The sequence below is a fragment of the Molossus molossus genome, unplaced genomic scaffold (assembly GCF_014108415.1).
Source record: "Molossus molossus isolate mMolMol1 unplaced genomic scaffold, mMolMol1.p scaffold_m16_p_3, whole genome shotgun sequence".
Taxonomy (NCBI): Eukaryota; Metazoa; Chordata; class Mammalia; order Chiroptera; family Molossidae; genus Molossus; species Molossus molossus.
In genome coordinates this window covers 121,531,694-121,547,609 of record NW_023425366.1, presented here as the reverse complement: position 1 = coordinate 121,547,609, position 15,916 = coordinate 121,531,694, and the positions used below count along the sequence as shown (strand labels likewise).

The 15,916-nt window shown below is 55.5% G+C and overlaps 3 protein-coding genes and 1 non-coding gene across 7 annotated transcripts in view; 2 read left to right on the top strand and 2 right to left on the bottom strand.

The window, feature by feature from the left end:
* Positions 1-3,028, top strand: part of RAB40C (RAB40C, member RAS oncogene family) — a 36,241-nt gene extending 33,213 nt beyond the window's left edge. Inside the window, exons 5-6 of the mRNA XM_036279899.1 lie at positions 257-479; positions 1,212-3,028. Coding sequence (XP_036135792.1) covers positions 257-479; positions 1,212-1,492 — 504 coding nt within the window. The 3' untranslated portion in view covers positions 1,493-3,028. The remainder of the gene's footprint in view (positions 1-256; positions 480-1,211) is intronic.
* A 1,337-nt stretch (positions 3,029-4,365) lies between these two features.
* Positions 4,366-6,614, top strand: WFIKKN1 (WAP, follistatin/kazal, immunoglobulin, kunitz and netrin domain containing 1). Its single transcript, XM_036280709.1, has 2 exons — positions 4,366-4,536; positions 5,142-6,614. The coding sequence occupies exons 1-2, from the start codon at positions 4,366-4,368 to the stop codon at positions 6,612-6,614; spliced, it is 1,644 nt and encodes a 547-aa protein (XP_036136602.1).
* Positions 6,615-7,129: 515 nt separating this feature from the next.
* Positions 7,130-8,788, bottom strand: METTL26 (methyltransferase like 26). Of its 4 annotated transcripts, XM_036279888.1 has the most exons (6): positions 8,484-8,788; positions 8,177-8,339; positions 7,916-7,975; positions 7,545-7,612; positions 7,383-7,461; positions 7,169-7,313 (listed from the first exon to the last, which is right to left on the bottom strand). In XM_036279888.1, the coding sequence occupies exons 1-6, from the start codon at positions 8,678-8,680 to the stop codon at positions 7,266-7,268; spliced, it is 615 nt and encodes a 204-aa protein (XP_036135781.1). In that variant the 5' UTR covers positions 8,681-8,788; the 3' UTR covers positions 7,169-7,265. The 4 variants fall into 4 exon arrangements, with proteins under 4 accessions (XP_036135782.1, XP_036135783.1, XP_036135781.1 ...); XM_036279889.1 differs by lacking the exon at positions 7,545-7,612 and having other exon boundaries at positions 7,130-7,313; XM_036279890.1 differs by lacking the exons at positions 7,545-7,612; positions 7,916-7,975 and having other exon boundaries at positions 7,130-7,313.
* Positions 8,789-9,085: 297 nt separating this feature from the next.
* TRNAG-CCC lies at positions 9,086-9,156 on the bottom strand. The gene has a single exon. It is a non-coding gene; the product is annotated as a tRNA-Gly (tRNA).
* Positions 9,157-15,916: the final 6,760 nt, after the last annotated feature.

Sequence of the window (15,916 nt, the reverse complement as noted above, 5' to 3'; positions counted from 1 at the left end):
CCCCAGGGCATGTGTACTCCCATCCCCACAGGGGCCTTAGTAGCTCCCGTTTACTGCCTCTACCATGGCCCCAGCTCTCTGCATCCTTTCTCGTACTGATCAGCATGGCACTTGAAGGTTGGGATCTTCTGCCCCAACGGGCCATGGCTCATGGGTCTGAGTGTCACCTCGTCATAGAATCGGGATGGAGGCAGCCAAGGTGGGGGTACATCCCACATTCATACCTGTAATGAGTCTTCTGCCTCCCCCCACCAAGCATGCACCTGGGGTCCCCCGGATCCTGGTTGGGAACCGGCTGCACCTGGCCTTCAAGCGGCAAGTCCCAACGGAGCAGGCACGCGCCTACGCAGAAAAGAACTGCATGACCTTCTTCGAGGTCAGCCCATTGTGCAACTTCAATGTCACCGAGTCCTTCACTGAGCTGTCCCGTATTGTGCTCATGCGGCATGGCATGGAGAAGATCTGGAGGCCCAACCGAGGTGAGGTGCGGCCAGTGGGGCCACCGGGGCCTGAGACCTGAGTGTTGAGGGCAGTGGACAAGTGACCCTTCAGAGGTCGTGATCCCTCCCAGGTGTCCAGGCTCCCCAGTTGTGGAACTTACACAACGTACCACAACTGAACCAATTTGCGTCCTACATGTGCTTGCTTTGGGGGTCCCAGAGTTATGGGAGGGGACTGTGTGTTACATCTTGATGATGCCCTTGTGCTGGGGGTGGTAGCATGGACCCAGAGCAAGCAGGAGAATGCCTTCTAATCCCTGTGTTCTTCCCTGCCCCTCAGGCTGCTCAAGCCATGCCCCCTTAAGCTGCTAGAGGTAGCTAGTGTTCCCAGAAGCTTTGGTCTCCTACAAGGTGCTGGGGGCGGAGCTGGCTACAAGTGAAGTCCCCAAGGACACTTCTCAGTATGCAGCAGTAGGGAGAAAGGAGCAGGGTGCCATCCAGGGGCTGCACCTGGTGGTATCCAGCACCAAGCATCCCAGCTGGAACCCTCTATCCCCCACTGAGAATCACTTGTGCTCATCTGGCCAGATGACAGCTTGTCCCTCAGTGTCCCCCCTCCTTGGGTCCTTAGGCTCTGAGATCTCTCAGTGCCTCACTGCCTTTCCTTCCAGTCTGAACCTTCCCCATCATCTGACCACCCTCCTCATGGTTTAGTCCCCGCTGTAGTCTGATCCTCTCCCATCTGACTCCCCTCTCTGACCACTCCCACAGTGTTCAGCCTGCAGGACCTCTGCTGCCGTGCCATCGTCTCCTGCACTCCCGTGCACCTCATCGACAAGCTCCCGCTGCCTGTCACCATCAAGAGCCACCTCAAGTCTTTCTCAATGGCCAATGGCATGAACGCTGTCATGATGCATGGGCGCTCCTACTCATTGGCCAGTGGGGCGGGGGGTGGTGGCAGCAAGGGCAACAGCCTCAAGAGGTCTAAGTCCATCCGCCCACCCCAGAGCCCGCCCCAGAACTGCTCCAGGAGCAACTGCAAGATCTCCTAGCGGGGGAGACAGGCACCGCCCATCGGACACATTTAGGGAGTGTGGGGAAGCTCCTTGCTGGGCGCTGGGGCAGCACCAGGTGCAGGGAAGACTTTGGCCGCAGGACCCCTCCTGGAGGCATGGGGTGCACCTGGCAGGCAGGTGGTCTCAGCCAGATGAGCCCTGTAGGAAGCTGTGCTTCGAAACAAGCCCAAGTCCCCACATGTTCTCCTTGGTTCCACCTCGAGGGAACTGTCCTGGGGTCCTGCAGGGCCTGGCTCACTTTCTTATTTATATAGAAGACATTTCACCACTTTTATACCTTTTTAAAGGGCCGACAGGGAAGCCTTAATGCAGCCATGAAATGAGCTCATGTCCGCTTGTGGGGATGACCTTTAGGACATTGGAGAGGGTGGGACTGGAATAAAGATGGGAAGGAATCCGCCATCACACTTCACGTGGGGTGTGGGCTATGCAGGGGCCAGTGGGGACACATTGAGCTTTGGGCAGCAATCTCAGACCTCGCTACCCATCCCGGCCTTTCTGAGCATGGTGGCTAGTGTGCCTACCACACCGCACTGAGCAGTGTACGGGTTTGGGCCCAGCAGTCTGCATAGTGGGGCTGCTGCTTCCTGGAAGATGTTCCTGTGTGTCGTGGAACCATGGACTCCAAGCAGAGTGTCAGTGTTTCTGGGAGAAGTGGGGTGCACCCCACATCCCCCCCTGCATGGAGGCACCTTTGGTCAATTTTACATATGTTGCTCCATGAGATGGACTCAGCATCTCTGTGAAGATGCAGAGCTGTCTGTAGGTGATAAATACTTGAGGGGCTGCCAGGCACTCTGCAGATTTGGACTGAGTCGTGGCCCACTCGCCTCTAGGCACCTGGACCCCATTCTTGCCAGCTTGTTCCCTGACCTTGGGTATCAACCCATAGCTGCTCCTGGCCTGGCATTGCCCCTCTTTGAGGTCACGTCACCAGAACCGTTCTGACCCAGTTCTTAGTGATGCCACCTGGAGCAGTCACAGCAGTGAACCTCCTCCATGGCCCAGCAGCCAGCCTGAGCTGGAGGCCTTGCTGCCTCCTGCCTGCCTGGCTGGTGACATTGCCACCAGTCACACCGGTGCTCAACTCTACCTCCTGCTGGGCTCTCCCTGGGCCTGAGATCCCCTCACTCTGAGACTCCTCTGTGGTGGGTGTCCCATGGGGGAGGGAGCCCAATGCCTGCTATACTGGGAGGCCAGGTGGGAAGGGGGTCTGTTGCCCTTGTGATCCGGTTCACCTGGGGACCCTGGCCATCAGCAGGGTCAGGCAGAGGAGGCCCTGCCTGTCCTGTCCTGCCAATAGAGACCCTTTCTTTGTACTTTGAACCAAATAACATGGACTTTATTGTGAGGGTGTGGACGGTCCTGCGTTCACCTCATAAACACTACCCTTTGCTGCTGACACTCACACCATTCCTGAGCTCATTTTGGACGGTTTTTTTTTCTTTGTACAGTAAATGTAATTAAGCTCTGATCTCCAGGCTACATTTTATGTGAATTAAAGTCTCTAGTTTTCGCTGGCTGGTGGGTCGGAGGTGTGGTGTCGGGTGGGTCTGCACTCCAGCAGGATGGGTTAAGGGCTGCTTTGTCGATCCCTCCATCCCCCATGACTAGTCTTGCTGACTGGTACACATCCTGGCCATGAGGGCCAAGAGTGGTTGCATCAGCCTCCCTGGATACAGGGCAAGCTGTGTTTCTCAGTGGGCTAGGCAGGCAGCCCTCCCTAGCCTGCCCTTCCCTGTGTGGTAGCGAAGCAGATGGCTGGCCGGACCACCTGCTCCCTGCTGCCCCCAAAGGTTGGAGCCTGGGATCCTAAACCTAGGAAACAACCCTCGCTGAGGGCTTTGGCAGGGCATAACCACTGAGTTCACTGCTGCTTGGAGCCAGGGATGCAGTGGTGACCTGGGGTGGGCTGTCCCCTGAGACTCCAGCCACGAGGACCTGGGCCCTGGGCTCTGGTGGATACCCTGGAGGTCAATGGAGATAAGAGGCCCATCACACTGAACATTACCCCCACACTCGGGACTGTACCTCAGGCTGCAGCTTTGTGGGAGGGTTCTGGGCCTTGAGCCCCATTGAAAATCTGGCCCAGTGACCCTCCCCCCCCCCATGCCTGGGGCCCCGTCTTAGGGCAGATCAATGGTGTCCTCTGCACCTGGGATGTCTCTTGGTCTCATTCTGACCAGACCAGGCTCTTATTACCCTGCCTTCTGGGTCAGAAGGTCAGGCATGGGGTCACGGGGCATTTTCCATCCAGTCTCAAAGCAGATGCTTCTGGGGCCCCAGACCCCAGGGAAAGGTTTTGAAGGGCAGATTCTGGCGGCCCCTGTGTTTGATCTCCCTTCCCCCTCCTCCCAAGTACTGAACCCAGGGCTGGCAGGGTCTGTGAGCCTGCTTTGATCCCCTGAGCCCAGGGCCTGGAGGGAGGAGGGCCTCTGGTTACAGTGTTCCCTCCCCTCCCTACTCCAGCCGGAGCCAGTCCTTCTCCGCCCCTCAGTAATCCTGGTGGCCAGTGTCTCCTTGCTCCTGGTTCTCAGCTCCTCCCCAGCCCTTCCCCCACCACGCCCCCTGCCCTGTGTTGACCACACAGGCCAGGCTGTGAAGGGGTCTCGCCAGAGCTCAGAGAGATCTGGAATCCACCCAGCCCTTTGCGCAAGGGTGTTGAGAAGGGACCATCTGCTGTGGGCTCAACTTGGGGGCCAAAAAGGAGCCCAGAGGATCAGCCAGGGGTCCAAGGTCAGGGGTGCTGACCACAGGCCTGGAAGGGTGGATGCCTGAAGGGATCAGGATAAAGCAGGGCCTGAAGGGCTGGCAGCCACACACCCCTGACCCCTGGGCTGGTGGTCCCCATGTCAGCCCAGAGGCTGCTCCTTCCGCTACTCCTCATGGTTGGGCTGCCCTCCCGGGCCAGCCTGCTGCAGGGGCCCAGAAGCCACCCAGGCGTGTGCCCCAACCAGCTCAGCCCCAACCTGTGGGTGGATGCCCAGAGTACCTGTGAGCGTGAGTGCATCGGGGACCAGGTGAGTGTGGGCACCATCCCCACCCACCCACCCCGGTGGGGTTCCCAGGGAACTAGGGTGGCCTGGGGGAAGTCCAGACCCCATCCCTGCCCCCAGCTCTTAGGTTCCATTTCTTTCTCTTCTCCCATATCCTGGAGGGATATCAGGCCATACCCCCATATGAGGATCTCAAGAGACACCCCATCTTTACCCCCATCACCCTCAAACCTGCCCACCCCCACCCTGGGGCCAATTCTCAACACCAGCCAGGTAGAAAGGCAGGGGCCACATTCAGATGCCCCACCTTTACAGCCTGCCATTCATCCCCTGAAATGTCATTGAGCATGCTGCCTGTCTTCCCTGGGCCTCAGTTTCCTCATCTGTACTATGGGAATAATAATTAAACCTGCTTTGGGCGGCGGGGGTCTGAGGATTCAGTGAGATGACACACAGGACTGGTCAGTGAGACAGCTGTAATTGCACTGGATGGAAAGCAAATTTGTGCAAACCTGCTCAACTTTCCAGAGGCCCAGGGAGAAGCAGTAGGGGTATACCTTGCAAAGCCAGGACCCTGGGTGGGGCTGGGGGGTGTTTGGTTGCCTTCTGAGCTGCCCCTCACCCCCCAGGACTGCTTGGCCACTGAGAAGTGCTGCACCAATGTGTGTGGACTGCAGAGCTGTGTGGCTGCCCGATTCCCCGAGAGTGGCCTGGCCACACCTGCACTGGTGGCCTCGTGTGAGGGCTTCTCGTGCCCACAGCAGGGCTCCGACTGCGACATCTGGGACGGGCAACCTGTGTGCCGCTGCCGTGACCGCTGTGAGAAGGAACCCAGTTTCACCTGTGCCTCAGATGGTCTCACCTATTATAATCGCTGCTACATGGATGCCGAGGCCTGCCTGCGTGGCCTCCGCCTGCACGTCGTGCCCTGTAAACACATCCTCAGCTGGCCACCAAGCAGCCCAGGGCCACCTGAAACCACTGCCCGCCCGACACCCGGAGATACCCCGGTGCCACCTGCCCTCTACAGCAGCCCTGCCCCACAGGTGGTGTATGTGGGGGGCACCGCCAGCCTCCACTGTGATGTCAGTGGCCGACCACCACCTGCTGTGACCTGGGAGAAGCAGAGTGAGCAGCGAGAGAACCTGATCATGCGGCCAGATCAGATGTATGGCAATGTGGTAGTGACCAGCATTGGGCAGCTGGTGCTTTACAATGCCCGGCCTGAGGATGCTGGCCTCTACACCTGCACTGCACGCAACACTGCTGGCCTGCTGCGGGCTGACTTCCCACTCTCCGTGGTCCAGCGGGATCTGGCCAGGGACAGGGCCCCCAGTGCCCCCACTGAGTGCCTGCCCAACGTGCAGGCCTGTGCTGGCACCCTCTCCAGCCATGTCCTCTGGCACTTTGACCCACAGCGGGGTGGTTGCATGACCTTCCAAGTTGGCAGCTGTGATGGGGGCACCCAGGGCTTTGAGACCTATGAGGAGTGCCAGCAAGCCTGTGCCCGTGGACCTGGGGATAACTGTGTGCTGCCAGCCGTGCAGGGCCCTTGCCAGGGCTGGGAGCCACGCTGGGCCTATAGCCCCCTGCTGCAGCAGTGCCACCCCTTCATATATGGTGGCTGTGAAGGCAATAGCAACAACTTCGAGAGCCAAGAGAGTTGTGAGGATGCCTGTCCTGTGCCGCGCATGCCACCCTGCCGGGCCTGCCGCCTCAGGAGCAAGCTGGCACTGAGCCTGTGCCGCAGTGACTTTGCCATCGTAGGGCGACTCACAGAAGTGCTAGAGGAGTCTGAGGCAGGTGGTGGCAGCATTGCCCGCGTGGCTCTAGACGATGTGCTCAAGGACGACAAGATGGGCCTCAGGTTCTTGGGCACCAAGTACCTGGAGGTGACACTGAGTGGCATGGACTGGGCCTGCCCCTGTCCCAATGTGACAGCAGGTGATGGCCCTCTGGTCATTATGGGTGAAGTGCGAGACGGTGTGGCTGTCCTGGATGCTGGGAGCTATGTCCGCACCGCCAGTGAGAAGCGCGTCAAGAAGATCTCCGAGCTCCTGGAGAAGAGGGCCTGTGAGCTGCTCAACCGCTTCCAGGACTAGCCCCGCCCGACTGGAGCTCTGCCTGCCCTGCCCTCCAGTCCTCCCAACCCCTCCAAATAAAAGCATTTCCCAGGAGGGGCATCGTGGCCTGCTGATGCTAAGCCTCTCAGGGTTACCACCCTCCCCTGTCCGCCGGTAATCCAGCTAGGGTCCTGCCACCACACTGGGACTTTGGCTCTAGTCCAAGACCACCAGGGAGCACCAGTTCCCTCCTGGGGAGCCTCCTATCTCCCTGCAGGAACACAAGCCAGGCCCAGGCCTGGTGGAGGGTGCCACCCCTGGTGGCAGGAGGGCTATGCAGCCAGTTCAGTCCTACCTCAGCAGTCCTTGGATGTTCTCCCTTCTCTGCTGCTCAAATGGAACAGCAGGGTCTAGGACATCCCCACACCCTGACCCCACAGGCCAGACCCCTCCTGCCCCCAGTAATGGAGCCCTTGGAGACACAGTCTGCATACCCAGCACCATCAGGGGTGCTCTCAGGAAGAGTAGAGGACACCAGCAACAGGATAGCAGGAAACACTTTATTCCCAGGCTCTCAGCAGCCCCGTGGCCACTGACCAAGAGCCCCTGGAATGGGCAAGGTCCTGGAAGGCAGGGACTGGCTGTCTTGGGTTTGTTCTCATTGGGGACATAGGCATGAGGAAGGGGGGGTTACTCTTTCCGGAAAATCAGGCACTTGTTGTTGGCTGGCATATCCACCTAGGAGAGGTGCTTTGGCTGGAGAAACTGCCCAGGGAAGCCACCAGACCCCCAGCCTTCCCCACCTACCATCTTCTCCAGGAGCAGGCCGCTGGCCTGGCCCAGATTCTCCAAGAAGGCTGTGTCCCGCAGCCCCCATTCTGGGTTCCTGCAAGGGGGAAAGAGGTAGAGTTGGGGGTCACCCAGCTCATTTGCCTTTCCAATCAGGCCCCCCACTCATCCAGCTCTAACCTGCATCTGAGGGTCAGGTCAAAGTCCACATTACTCTGGGGAGAGATCTTCCCATTGACAGCGTAGGGCTGTGGAAACAGGGACGCACAGCTCTGCCCACAGCCCTGGGGGTCAGCTAGTGCCCAGTCAGCCACTGGACAGACTTGCAGGCTGGTGCCGGGAGGATGAAAAGGACACACTGCTCCCTGCTCCCTCCCATGAGTCTAGGGGGAGCAGGGAGACTGAGAGGTGGAAGGTCTGGGCCTGTTTCAGTGACAGGTAGTGGGGGAGAGGGCAAAAGAAAATACTGAGACAGGACAGAGGGGACAGCTAGCTGAGGCTGGCTGGGATCATCCAGCCAGGGGAGTGCCATCTCTGGCAGGAACACTCACCCCATAGGTGATGAGCAGTGCCTTGGGTTTGAGCAGATGTCCTGCTGCTCTGAAGAGCCCCTAGGAAGGGAGGAGGCGGGATGGCAGTGAGGAACTTTCCCCAGACCTCCAAAACAGCCCTGGGCTGGGGGCTGGAGACTCAACCTGACTTCCCTGGACCTCAGTGCCTTATGAAACGGAGCAAAGCTGGTACCGTGCTCCCTTCCAATGCAGGGGGAAGGCTGGTTGGCCCTTATGTGGCTCACCCACGCTCCCACAGACCTCGGTGCAGTTCAGGGGGCTGATGTGGATCATGTTGATGCAGAGCAGCAGGTCCAGCGACTGCGGCAGGATTCCGCCCCATTGCTCCCAATTCCAGGTCACATCCAGGTACAGCGGAGCCTTCACGTTGGCTAGCCCCTGGGCTTGAGTGGTGGCCGAGATGCTGTCGGATGACAGCTCGTGGGTGGGGGTGGCCTGTGCACCCGTTCCTGACACCCCCTGCAGCCCTGCTCACAGTGGCGTGGGGAGCCGGGGTGGCGGGATGGGGCCCACTTTCACCCCCGCGGGCTCCCGCCTTTCCCTGCACCTGTCCAGGCAGCGCTGGTCCACGTCAGACGGCTGCCACTCGGCATGAGGGTAGGCCTGCGCGAAGTGGGCCGCGTGCTGACCTGAGCCCGAGGCCACTTCAAGCACGCGGACGCCGCGCTGGGCCGGGTCCAGGTACTGCCGCAGCACGCGCAAGATGGGCTCCTTGTTCCGCTCCGCGGCCGCCGCCACCAGCATCGCGACCCCGCAGCCAGTCCGCCAAGATCGGTAGTACAGCGGCTGCGAGGCCCCCCGGGAGCTGTAGTCCGGCGGCCGCGGAGCCCGCCCCACAGGGACTGCAGTTCCCAGGAGGACGCGTGCAGCGCATTAAAGGGCCCGCGTCACCCGAGGCCCGTCGGGAGCGGAACCTGCTGCGGGGCACTGGGCGGAGAGTTTGGGTCGCCGGTGTCTTAGGCGCTCCTCAGCCCAGCACCCTGTCGCCCTGACTGCCCTAACATTTTCCTAGCGCTCGTGACTCTGAAACTGTCTCGTTCGTGCTGCACCGGAATGGTTACCCCACGTTTCCGGTTTTCTCTCGTCTTGAAATATTTGCTGTCACCGACATTTTTTTGAGATGGGGGGAAAAAAAAGCTGAAAGAGAGATGCGCCGCCCGGGAATCGAACCCGGGTCGCAAGAATGGGAATCTTGCATGATACCACTACACCAGCGGCGCTTCCTGGCCTGCACCTCGCTCGCGAGACCTAGGAGTTTGTGACGCAACCTCCTGCAGTCAGAAACATCACAATGCATGCGCCGTGCCACCCCCAAGGCTACTGCCTCGGAGAGACCCGACCCGGCGGCCGCAGGTGGCAGCCGGGGTAGGAAGGCCGGCTGAACGGGGGCGATGGTGGGAGGTCTCGCGAGTTGGTTGTGCGCCCAGCGCCTGAGGGGAAGGAGCGGGGATGAGGTACGAGGTTTGTGGACCGCCTCGATTCGGGCTGCGCCGTGGAAACCATGGCAACCGCAGGTTTTCCGAAGCCGGAGCCGGCTGGGGGCCTTGGCAGGACGCCCATTGGGGCAGGGCTGTCTCAGCCCGCAGGGACTGGGCTGGCCTGAGAGAAGGGGACTCTGATGCTCAGGGCCTGTCGGTGCTAGCCCGGGGTCCGCGGATGCTGGGAGGAATCGGTGACCCCTGAGTCAAATCGGAGACCAGGCTGCTCCTCAATTGTCAGCTGAAGCCCATGTCTCAGAGGGGCCCTTTTCGCAGGCCGAGGGCCCTTGCCCTGCAATCAAGACTAGCTTATTTCCTTTGCTGGGCGAGTTTTCACGAGTGAGACCCCCAACCCGACGGTACTCAGACTCTGACCCAGAAATTAGCCAGGGATTGCCTGCCCCAGGGGTCGTGCAGGGTGGGACCAGGGGCCAGGCTGTGGGTCTGGTCAGATGTGGCGGGAAGTGAGTGGTGTAGAGTTGGCCGGTCTGGACCTGCCCTCCTGGGAAAGCCCCACTCAGTGGCCGGGCCTTCCCCACTCCAGGAAGACCGACTGGCATCCGCCTTGTGACCACCCGACTTCGTTCAGCGTTCTTTCCCATTTCTCAGCCCTGAGCTTTCTCCTGGTTTGTTGGCTGACCATTTTCCGAGTCATGGGCTGAAGAGATGCCTCTCAATGTACGTCCTTGACCCTGACCCCCACCTGTGACCAGTGATGGTCACCTGAGGTCTCGCTGCCTATGCCCCTCCCCACTCCTAGTCCACCTAGAGGCACCAGCATCCTCCTGGCTTTACCTGGGATTCCCTGGGCACAGGCCACACTGTGCTATTGTCAGATAATAAATATATATTCCATCTTTGTTCCAGTTCCTGGCACAGAGCTCCTAAAACACTGGGATTTCCTTAGTGATAGGGTGAGAGAAGCATTTGTTTTTATTAATAAAGCCCCCTTTCGGCCGTACCTGGGTTTATACCAATAAGGTGACTCTTGGAGGATGAGGGCTGATTGCCAGAGAAACCCACCTTGTGAGTAGAGAGTTGGAACTTTCAGCTCCACTCCTGACCTCCTTGGAGCTTGAAGGGCTGGAGACTGAGCTTAACCAATCAGCCTGGGTAATGGAACCTCCAATAAAACCCCAAATGAAGGGGTTTGGAGACCTGGGTTGGTAAAGGTATGGAGATGCTGGGAGGATGGTGCTCCCAGAGAGGGCACGGAAGGTCTGCACCCTCCCACATCTTCCTTGTGCATCCGTTCTGTCTGCTGTTATGGAGTTGTATCCTTTATAATAAACCAGTAAACAGAAATAAAGCATTTCTCTGAGTTCTGTGAACCCTTCTAATTATGGAACCCAAGGAGGTCAATCATGGGAACTTCCAATTTATAGCTGGCCTGTCAGAAGCACAGGTGACAACCTGGACCTGTGACTGGGGTCTGAAGTCAGGGTGGTCTTTGTGGGACTGAGCCCTCAGCCTGTGGAGTCTGCCCTAGTGCCCAGCAGTTATTGTCAGATTTGAGTTAAATTGTAGGACACCCAGTTGGTGTCTGCAGAGAACTGGAGAATTGCCTGGGGAGAGAAACCCACACATTGGGTGTTACAAGTGTTATAAATATAGAAAAGTTTTCTTTTACACCTCAGGTCCATTCAGGTGGGAGGAGCCTGAGACTGACAAATCTGCCTGCTTCTCCCCTTGTCATATGGGCTGCTTTAAGGAACTGCCCAAATGCCCAGCAACAATTTCACTTTAATAGCACTTGATTTCAGGTTCATAACTACCTACCACATCCATCACTCTAGGCTGGATGCTGTGTGAACCAAACATCTGCCCTCAGCACTCACCAAGCTCCGAACCTGGACAGAAGCAGCTGGACAAGGCTGAGAGGCAGCCTTTGCTGCAGTGAATGTGTATGTGTGCATGTATGAGCTTGTGTGAACACATGTAAGCACATGAGTGAACATGTGAGCATGTGTAAACACAGGTGAGCACTGTTTTCTGGAACATCTTGTTTTGTTTTGTTTTTTATCATCCTCACCCGAGGACATTTTTCCATTTTTTGTTCAGATAGAGCGGGAGGGAGAGAGAGGAAGAGAGAGAGAGAGAAACATCGATGTGAAAGGGACACATCGAGTGGTTTCCACCCCCACAACCAACCAGGGCCGGGGACAAACTGCAACCGAGGTATGTGCCCTTAGCGGGAACCGAACCCGGGTGCCTCCGGACCGCAGGCCGATGCTCTAACCGCTGAGCCAAACCGACCAGGGCATCTGGAACATCTTGGATGTGTGCAAGACTGGGAGGAACTGGTGGGAATGCAGACTGGTGCAGCCACTATGGAAAACAATATGGTGTTACCTCAAAAAATTAAAACTTGAGCCCTGGCCGGTTTGGCTCAGCGGTTAGAGCATCAGCCTGCGGGCTCAGCGGTTAGAGCATTGGCCTACAGTCCAGAAAGAACCGGGTTCGGTTCCTGATAAGGGCACGTACCTTGGTTGCAGTTTGTCCCCAGCCCTGGTTGGTCGTGCGTGTAGCAGCCACTCGATGTGTCCCTTTCATGTCAATGTTTCTCTCTCTCTCTCTCTCTCTCTCTCCCCCTCCCTCCCTCCCACTCTATCTGAACAAAAAATGGAAAAATGTCCTCGGGTGATTTAAAAAAAAATTAAAAATTGAACTGCCATTTGATCCAGTGATCCTACTTCTAGGAATATACTCTAAGAAGCCTGAAACACCAATCAGAAAGAATATATGTACCCCCATGTTTGTAGCAGCACTATTTACAATAGCTAAGATCTGGAAACAGCCCAAGTGTCCATCAGTAGAGGAATGGATAAAAAAGCTGTGGTACATATGCACAATGGAGTACTATGCAGCTGTAAGAAAGAAAGATCTCTTATCCTTTGAGACGACATGGAGGGACCTGGGAAGTATTATCCTAAGCAAAACAAGCCAAACCGAGAAACACAAGTATCATATGATCTCACTTATCTGTGGAATATAATGAACAGAACAGTCAGAGGAATGGGGTAGTCCCAGAGACGTGGAAGTGGGGTACAGACTGACAATCCCCAGAAGAGGTGGTGGTGGGGGAGAGATAAACCACAGAACTTATATGCATGTATGCATGACCAATGGACAACAAAGCTGGGGACGGCGGGGAGGGAGGGGGAGAGGGAAATCAGTGGGGGAAAAAGGAGAAACATCTGTAACAAAAATAAATTAATTAAAAAAAAAAAAAGACTGGGAGGATCACCGGGAGTGCCCACACTGCAGCACCTCCCTCTGGTCTTGACCTCAGACTTCAGTCCAGGGCCCCGATGGACTTCCTCCTTCAAGGGAGGCCTATCCCACACTGCACTTCCACCTCCAGGCCTGGCCTGGGCCAGTGTACGGCAGGTGCTCAGGAAATGCCTGGTGAGTGAGGGGCTCCTGGGCAAGGTTTCCCACCTCCTCCCAGTCATGCTTACCCACAAAGGGGCTGTGGAGCAAACCTCACTCTGACAACCAGAGCCAAGAGCAGGGTCCAGGCCCATGTGCCTGCCATTCATCAAACCCCCTCCCCGCCCCAGTGGGGGTCCTCATTTCCTCCCAGGCCTTCCACATACCTGGGTGCTTCCCCTCCAGTTTCCTCACCCACTACCATTCCCCTTGGTATGTCTGCTGTAACAACTACCCTAAAACTCAATGGCTTAAAACAATAGACATGGCCTGGCTGGTGTGGCTCAGTGGTTGAGCATCAGACCCATGCACCAAGAGGTCCCCAGTTTAATTCCCAGTCTGGACAAATGCCCGGGTTGTGGGCCCGATCCCCAGTTGGGGGGATGCAGGTAGCGGCCAGTCAATGTTCTCTTTCATTGATGTTTCTCTCTCTCTCCCTCTCACTTCCTCTCTCCCTCTAACATCAATAAAGATAAATAAATAGATAGATAGATAGATAGATAGATAGATAGATAGATAGATAGATAATAAATACAATAGAAATTTATTTTCTCAGTTCTGGAGACCAGAAATCTAAAATAAAGGTGTCAGGACTTCCGGTCAAGATGGTGGGTAGGTAACCGCGGTATCACGTCCTCCCACAACCACATCAAAGTAACAAACAACTAAACTACAGAACAACCATCATAAAAACCGCCTGAAATCAAGCTGAATGGAAGTCCTACAGCTACGGAATTAAAGCAGCAGCCACATGGAGACTGGTAGGAGGGACGGAGGTGGACGGGCTGGTCCCACACCCACGTGTGGCGGATAAAAATCAGGAGGACACCTCAGCCGGGAAGGTCCTCCCTGAGGACTGAGGGGTCCCTGTCCCACACCAGGTGCCCCACTCAGGGATCCAGTGCCAGGAAGAGAATCCCCATAACTTCTGGCTGGAAAACCAGCGGGAACTGAGGCTCAGGGAGGCTGACACGGCTGGAGCCCCAGGCAGCTCCTTAAAGGGCCCGCGCACGGACTTATCGGACTCTCTCCCTCTAAGCTTGGAGGGGAGGCAGCTCGAGGGGCACCAGAGACACACAGGGAAGAACTGGGCTGTTTGGCACTGGAGGGAGGGTTGGAGAGGGGGCTTTGTCCGGGATAAACATGCTGTCAGAGGCCTATGTTCCTTTGGTGAGCCCTTCCCTGGGGCGGCAGACAGTCGCCATATCTGGGACTCCAGCAACCTGGCTCACACTGGTAGCCCCGCCCCACCCAACTTTCAGGCCCACCCAAGCTGTTGCCACTTGCTTAACCATAGGATTGGCCTGTCTGGGATCCAGGTTTTCCTAAATTCTTTCAAACAAGTAGCATCTCGTCTCAGATAGCCCCATACATCTCGTTAAGTAATACACAGAAACAAACACAGGGAGGCAGCCAAAAAGAGGAGACAAAGAAACAGGTCCCAAATGAAAGAACAGAACAAAACCCCAAGAAAAGAACTAAGCGAAATGGAGATAAGCAACCTAACAGATGCTGAGTTCAAAATACTGCTTATAAGGATGCTCAGTGGACTTAGTAAGAACCTCAGCGAACTTAGTGAGGGCCTCAAGAGCATAAAATTGGACCAGTCAGAAATGATGGATGCACAGTCAGAAATGAACGAGGCATTAACTGAAATAAAGAATAATTTACACAGACTCAATAGTAGAGTATGTAAATCCAAGAAGCAAACCATTGATTTGGAATATAAGGAAGCAAAAACGCCCAATCAGAACAGCAAAAAGAAAAAAGAATCCAAAAAAATGAGGATAGTGTAAGGAGCCTCTGGAACAACTTCAAGCATGCCAACATTCGCACTTGGGGAGAATGAGAGAGAACAAGAGAAGGAGAAGAGAGAGAACAAGAAATCGAAAACCTGTTTGAAACAATAATGGCAGAAAACTTTCCTAACTTGGTGAAGGAAACAGACATACAAGTTCAGGAAGCACAGAAAGTCCCAAACAAGATGAACCCCAAGAGGCCCACACCAAGACACATCATCATCAAAATGCAAAAGGTTCAAGACAAAGAATCTTAAAAGCAGCAAGAGAAAAGTAGTTCGTTACCTACAAGGGATTTCCCATAAGGTTGTCAGCTGATTTCTCAAAAGAAACTTTGCAGGCCATAAGGGAGTAGCAAGAAATATTCAGAGTGATGAAAAGCAAGAACCTACAACCAAGGTGACTCTGTCCTGCAAAGCTGTCATTTAGAATTGATGGCCATATAAAGAGTTTCCCAGACAAGAAAAAGTTAAAGGAGTTCATCACCACCAAACCATTAATATATGAAATGATGAAGGGTCTTTTTGAAGAAAAAGATAAAATACATGAACAAACAAAATGGCAATGAATACATATCTATCGACAATGGAATCTACAAACAAAATGAACAGGCAGAACAGAAACATTCTCATAGATACAGAGAACATTTTGTTGGTTGCCAGTTGGGAGAGGGGTTGGGGGAATGGGTGAAAAAGGTGAAGAGATTAAGAAGTACAAATTCACTGCTAGACTGACAAACCTCAAAAGGAAAGGGGTTGGGGGGTGGGAAGAAATAAACCAAAGAACTTATATGCATAACCAATGGACACGGACAACAGTGTGGGAAAAGGTAGGAGGGGGGCTGGGAGTGGGGAGGAGGGGGTCAATGGGGGAAAAATGAGGAACATCTGTAATACATTCAACAATAAAGATATAAAAAAATAAAATAAAATAAAGGTGTCAACTCCCTCAAAGCCCACAGGAGGCTCCTTCCTCACCGCTCTCTCGGACTCCAGGCATTCCTGGGCTTGCGGCCACCTCCATTAGCCTCCACCTTCCCTTGGCCACCTCCTCTGCACGTCTCTGTGACCAAAATCCCTCTCCTTTCTCTCACAAGGACACTCATCATTGCATTTAGGGCCCACCCTAATCCAGGATGACTTGATCTCAAAATCTTTGCCTTATTTATTCCAAATAAGGTCACATTCTGAGGTTCGAGGTGCACGTATCTTTTGGGGGCCACCATTCAACCCACTACACTTGGGTTTGGGAATGGGCTGGGCAATCCCTAG

What these genes read in the sequence shown, in the direction of transcription:
- METTL26 (XM_036279888.1), bottom strand. Translation starts at nt 8,680, where the DNA reads ATGCTGGTGGCGGCGGCCGCGGAGCGGAACAAGGAGCCCATCTTGCGC. An exon ending in GACCTGACCCTCAGATGCAG is followed by an intron (nt 7,462 to 7,544) that starts GTTAGAGCTGGA and finishes TCCCCCTTGCAG; the next exon opens with GAACCCAGAATGGGGGCTGC. An exon ending in GCCTGCTCCTGGAGAAGATG is followed by an intron (nt 7,314 to 7,382) that starts GTAGGTGGGGAA and finishes CACCTCTCCTAG; the next exon opens with GTGGATATGCCAGCCAACAA.
- WFIKKN1 (XM_036280709.1), top strand. Translation starts at nt 4,366, where the DNA reads ATGTCAGCCCAGAGGCTGCTCCTTCCGCTACTCCTCATGGTTGGGCTG. An exon ending in GTGAGTGCATCGGGGACCAG is followed by an intron (nt 4,537 to 5,141) that starts GTGAGTGTGGGC and finishes CTCACCCCCCAG; the next exon opens with GACTGCTTGGCCACTGAGAA.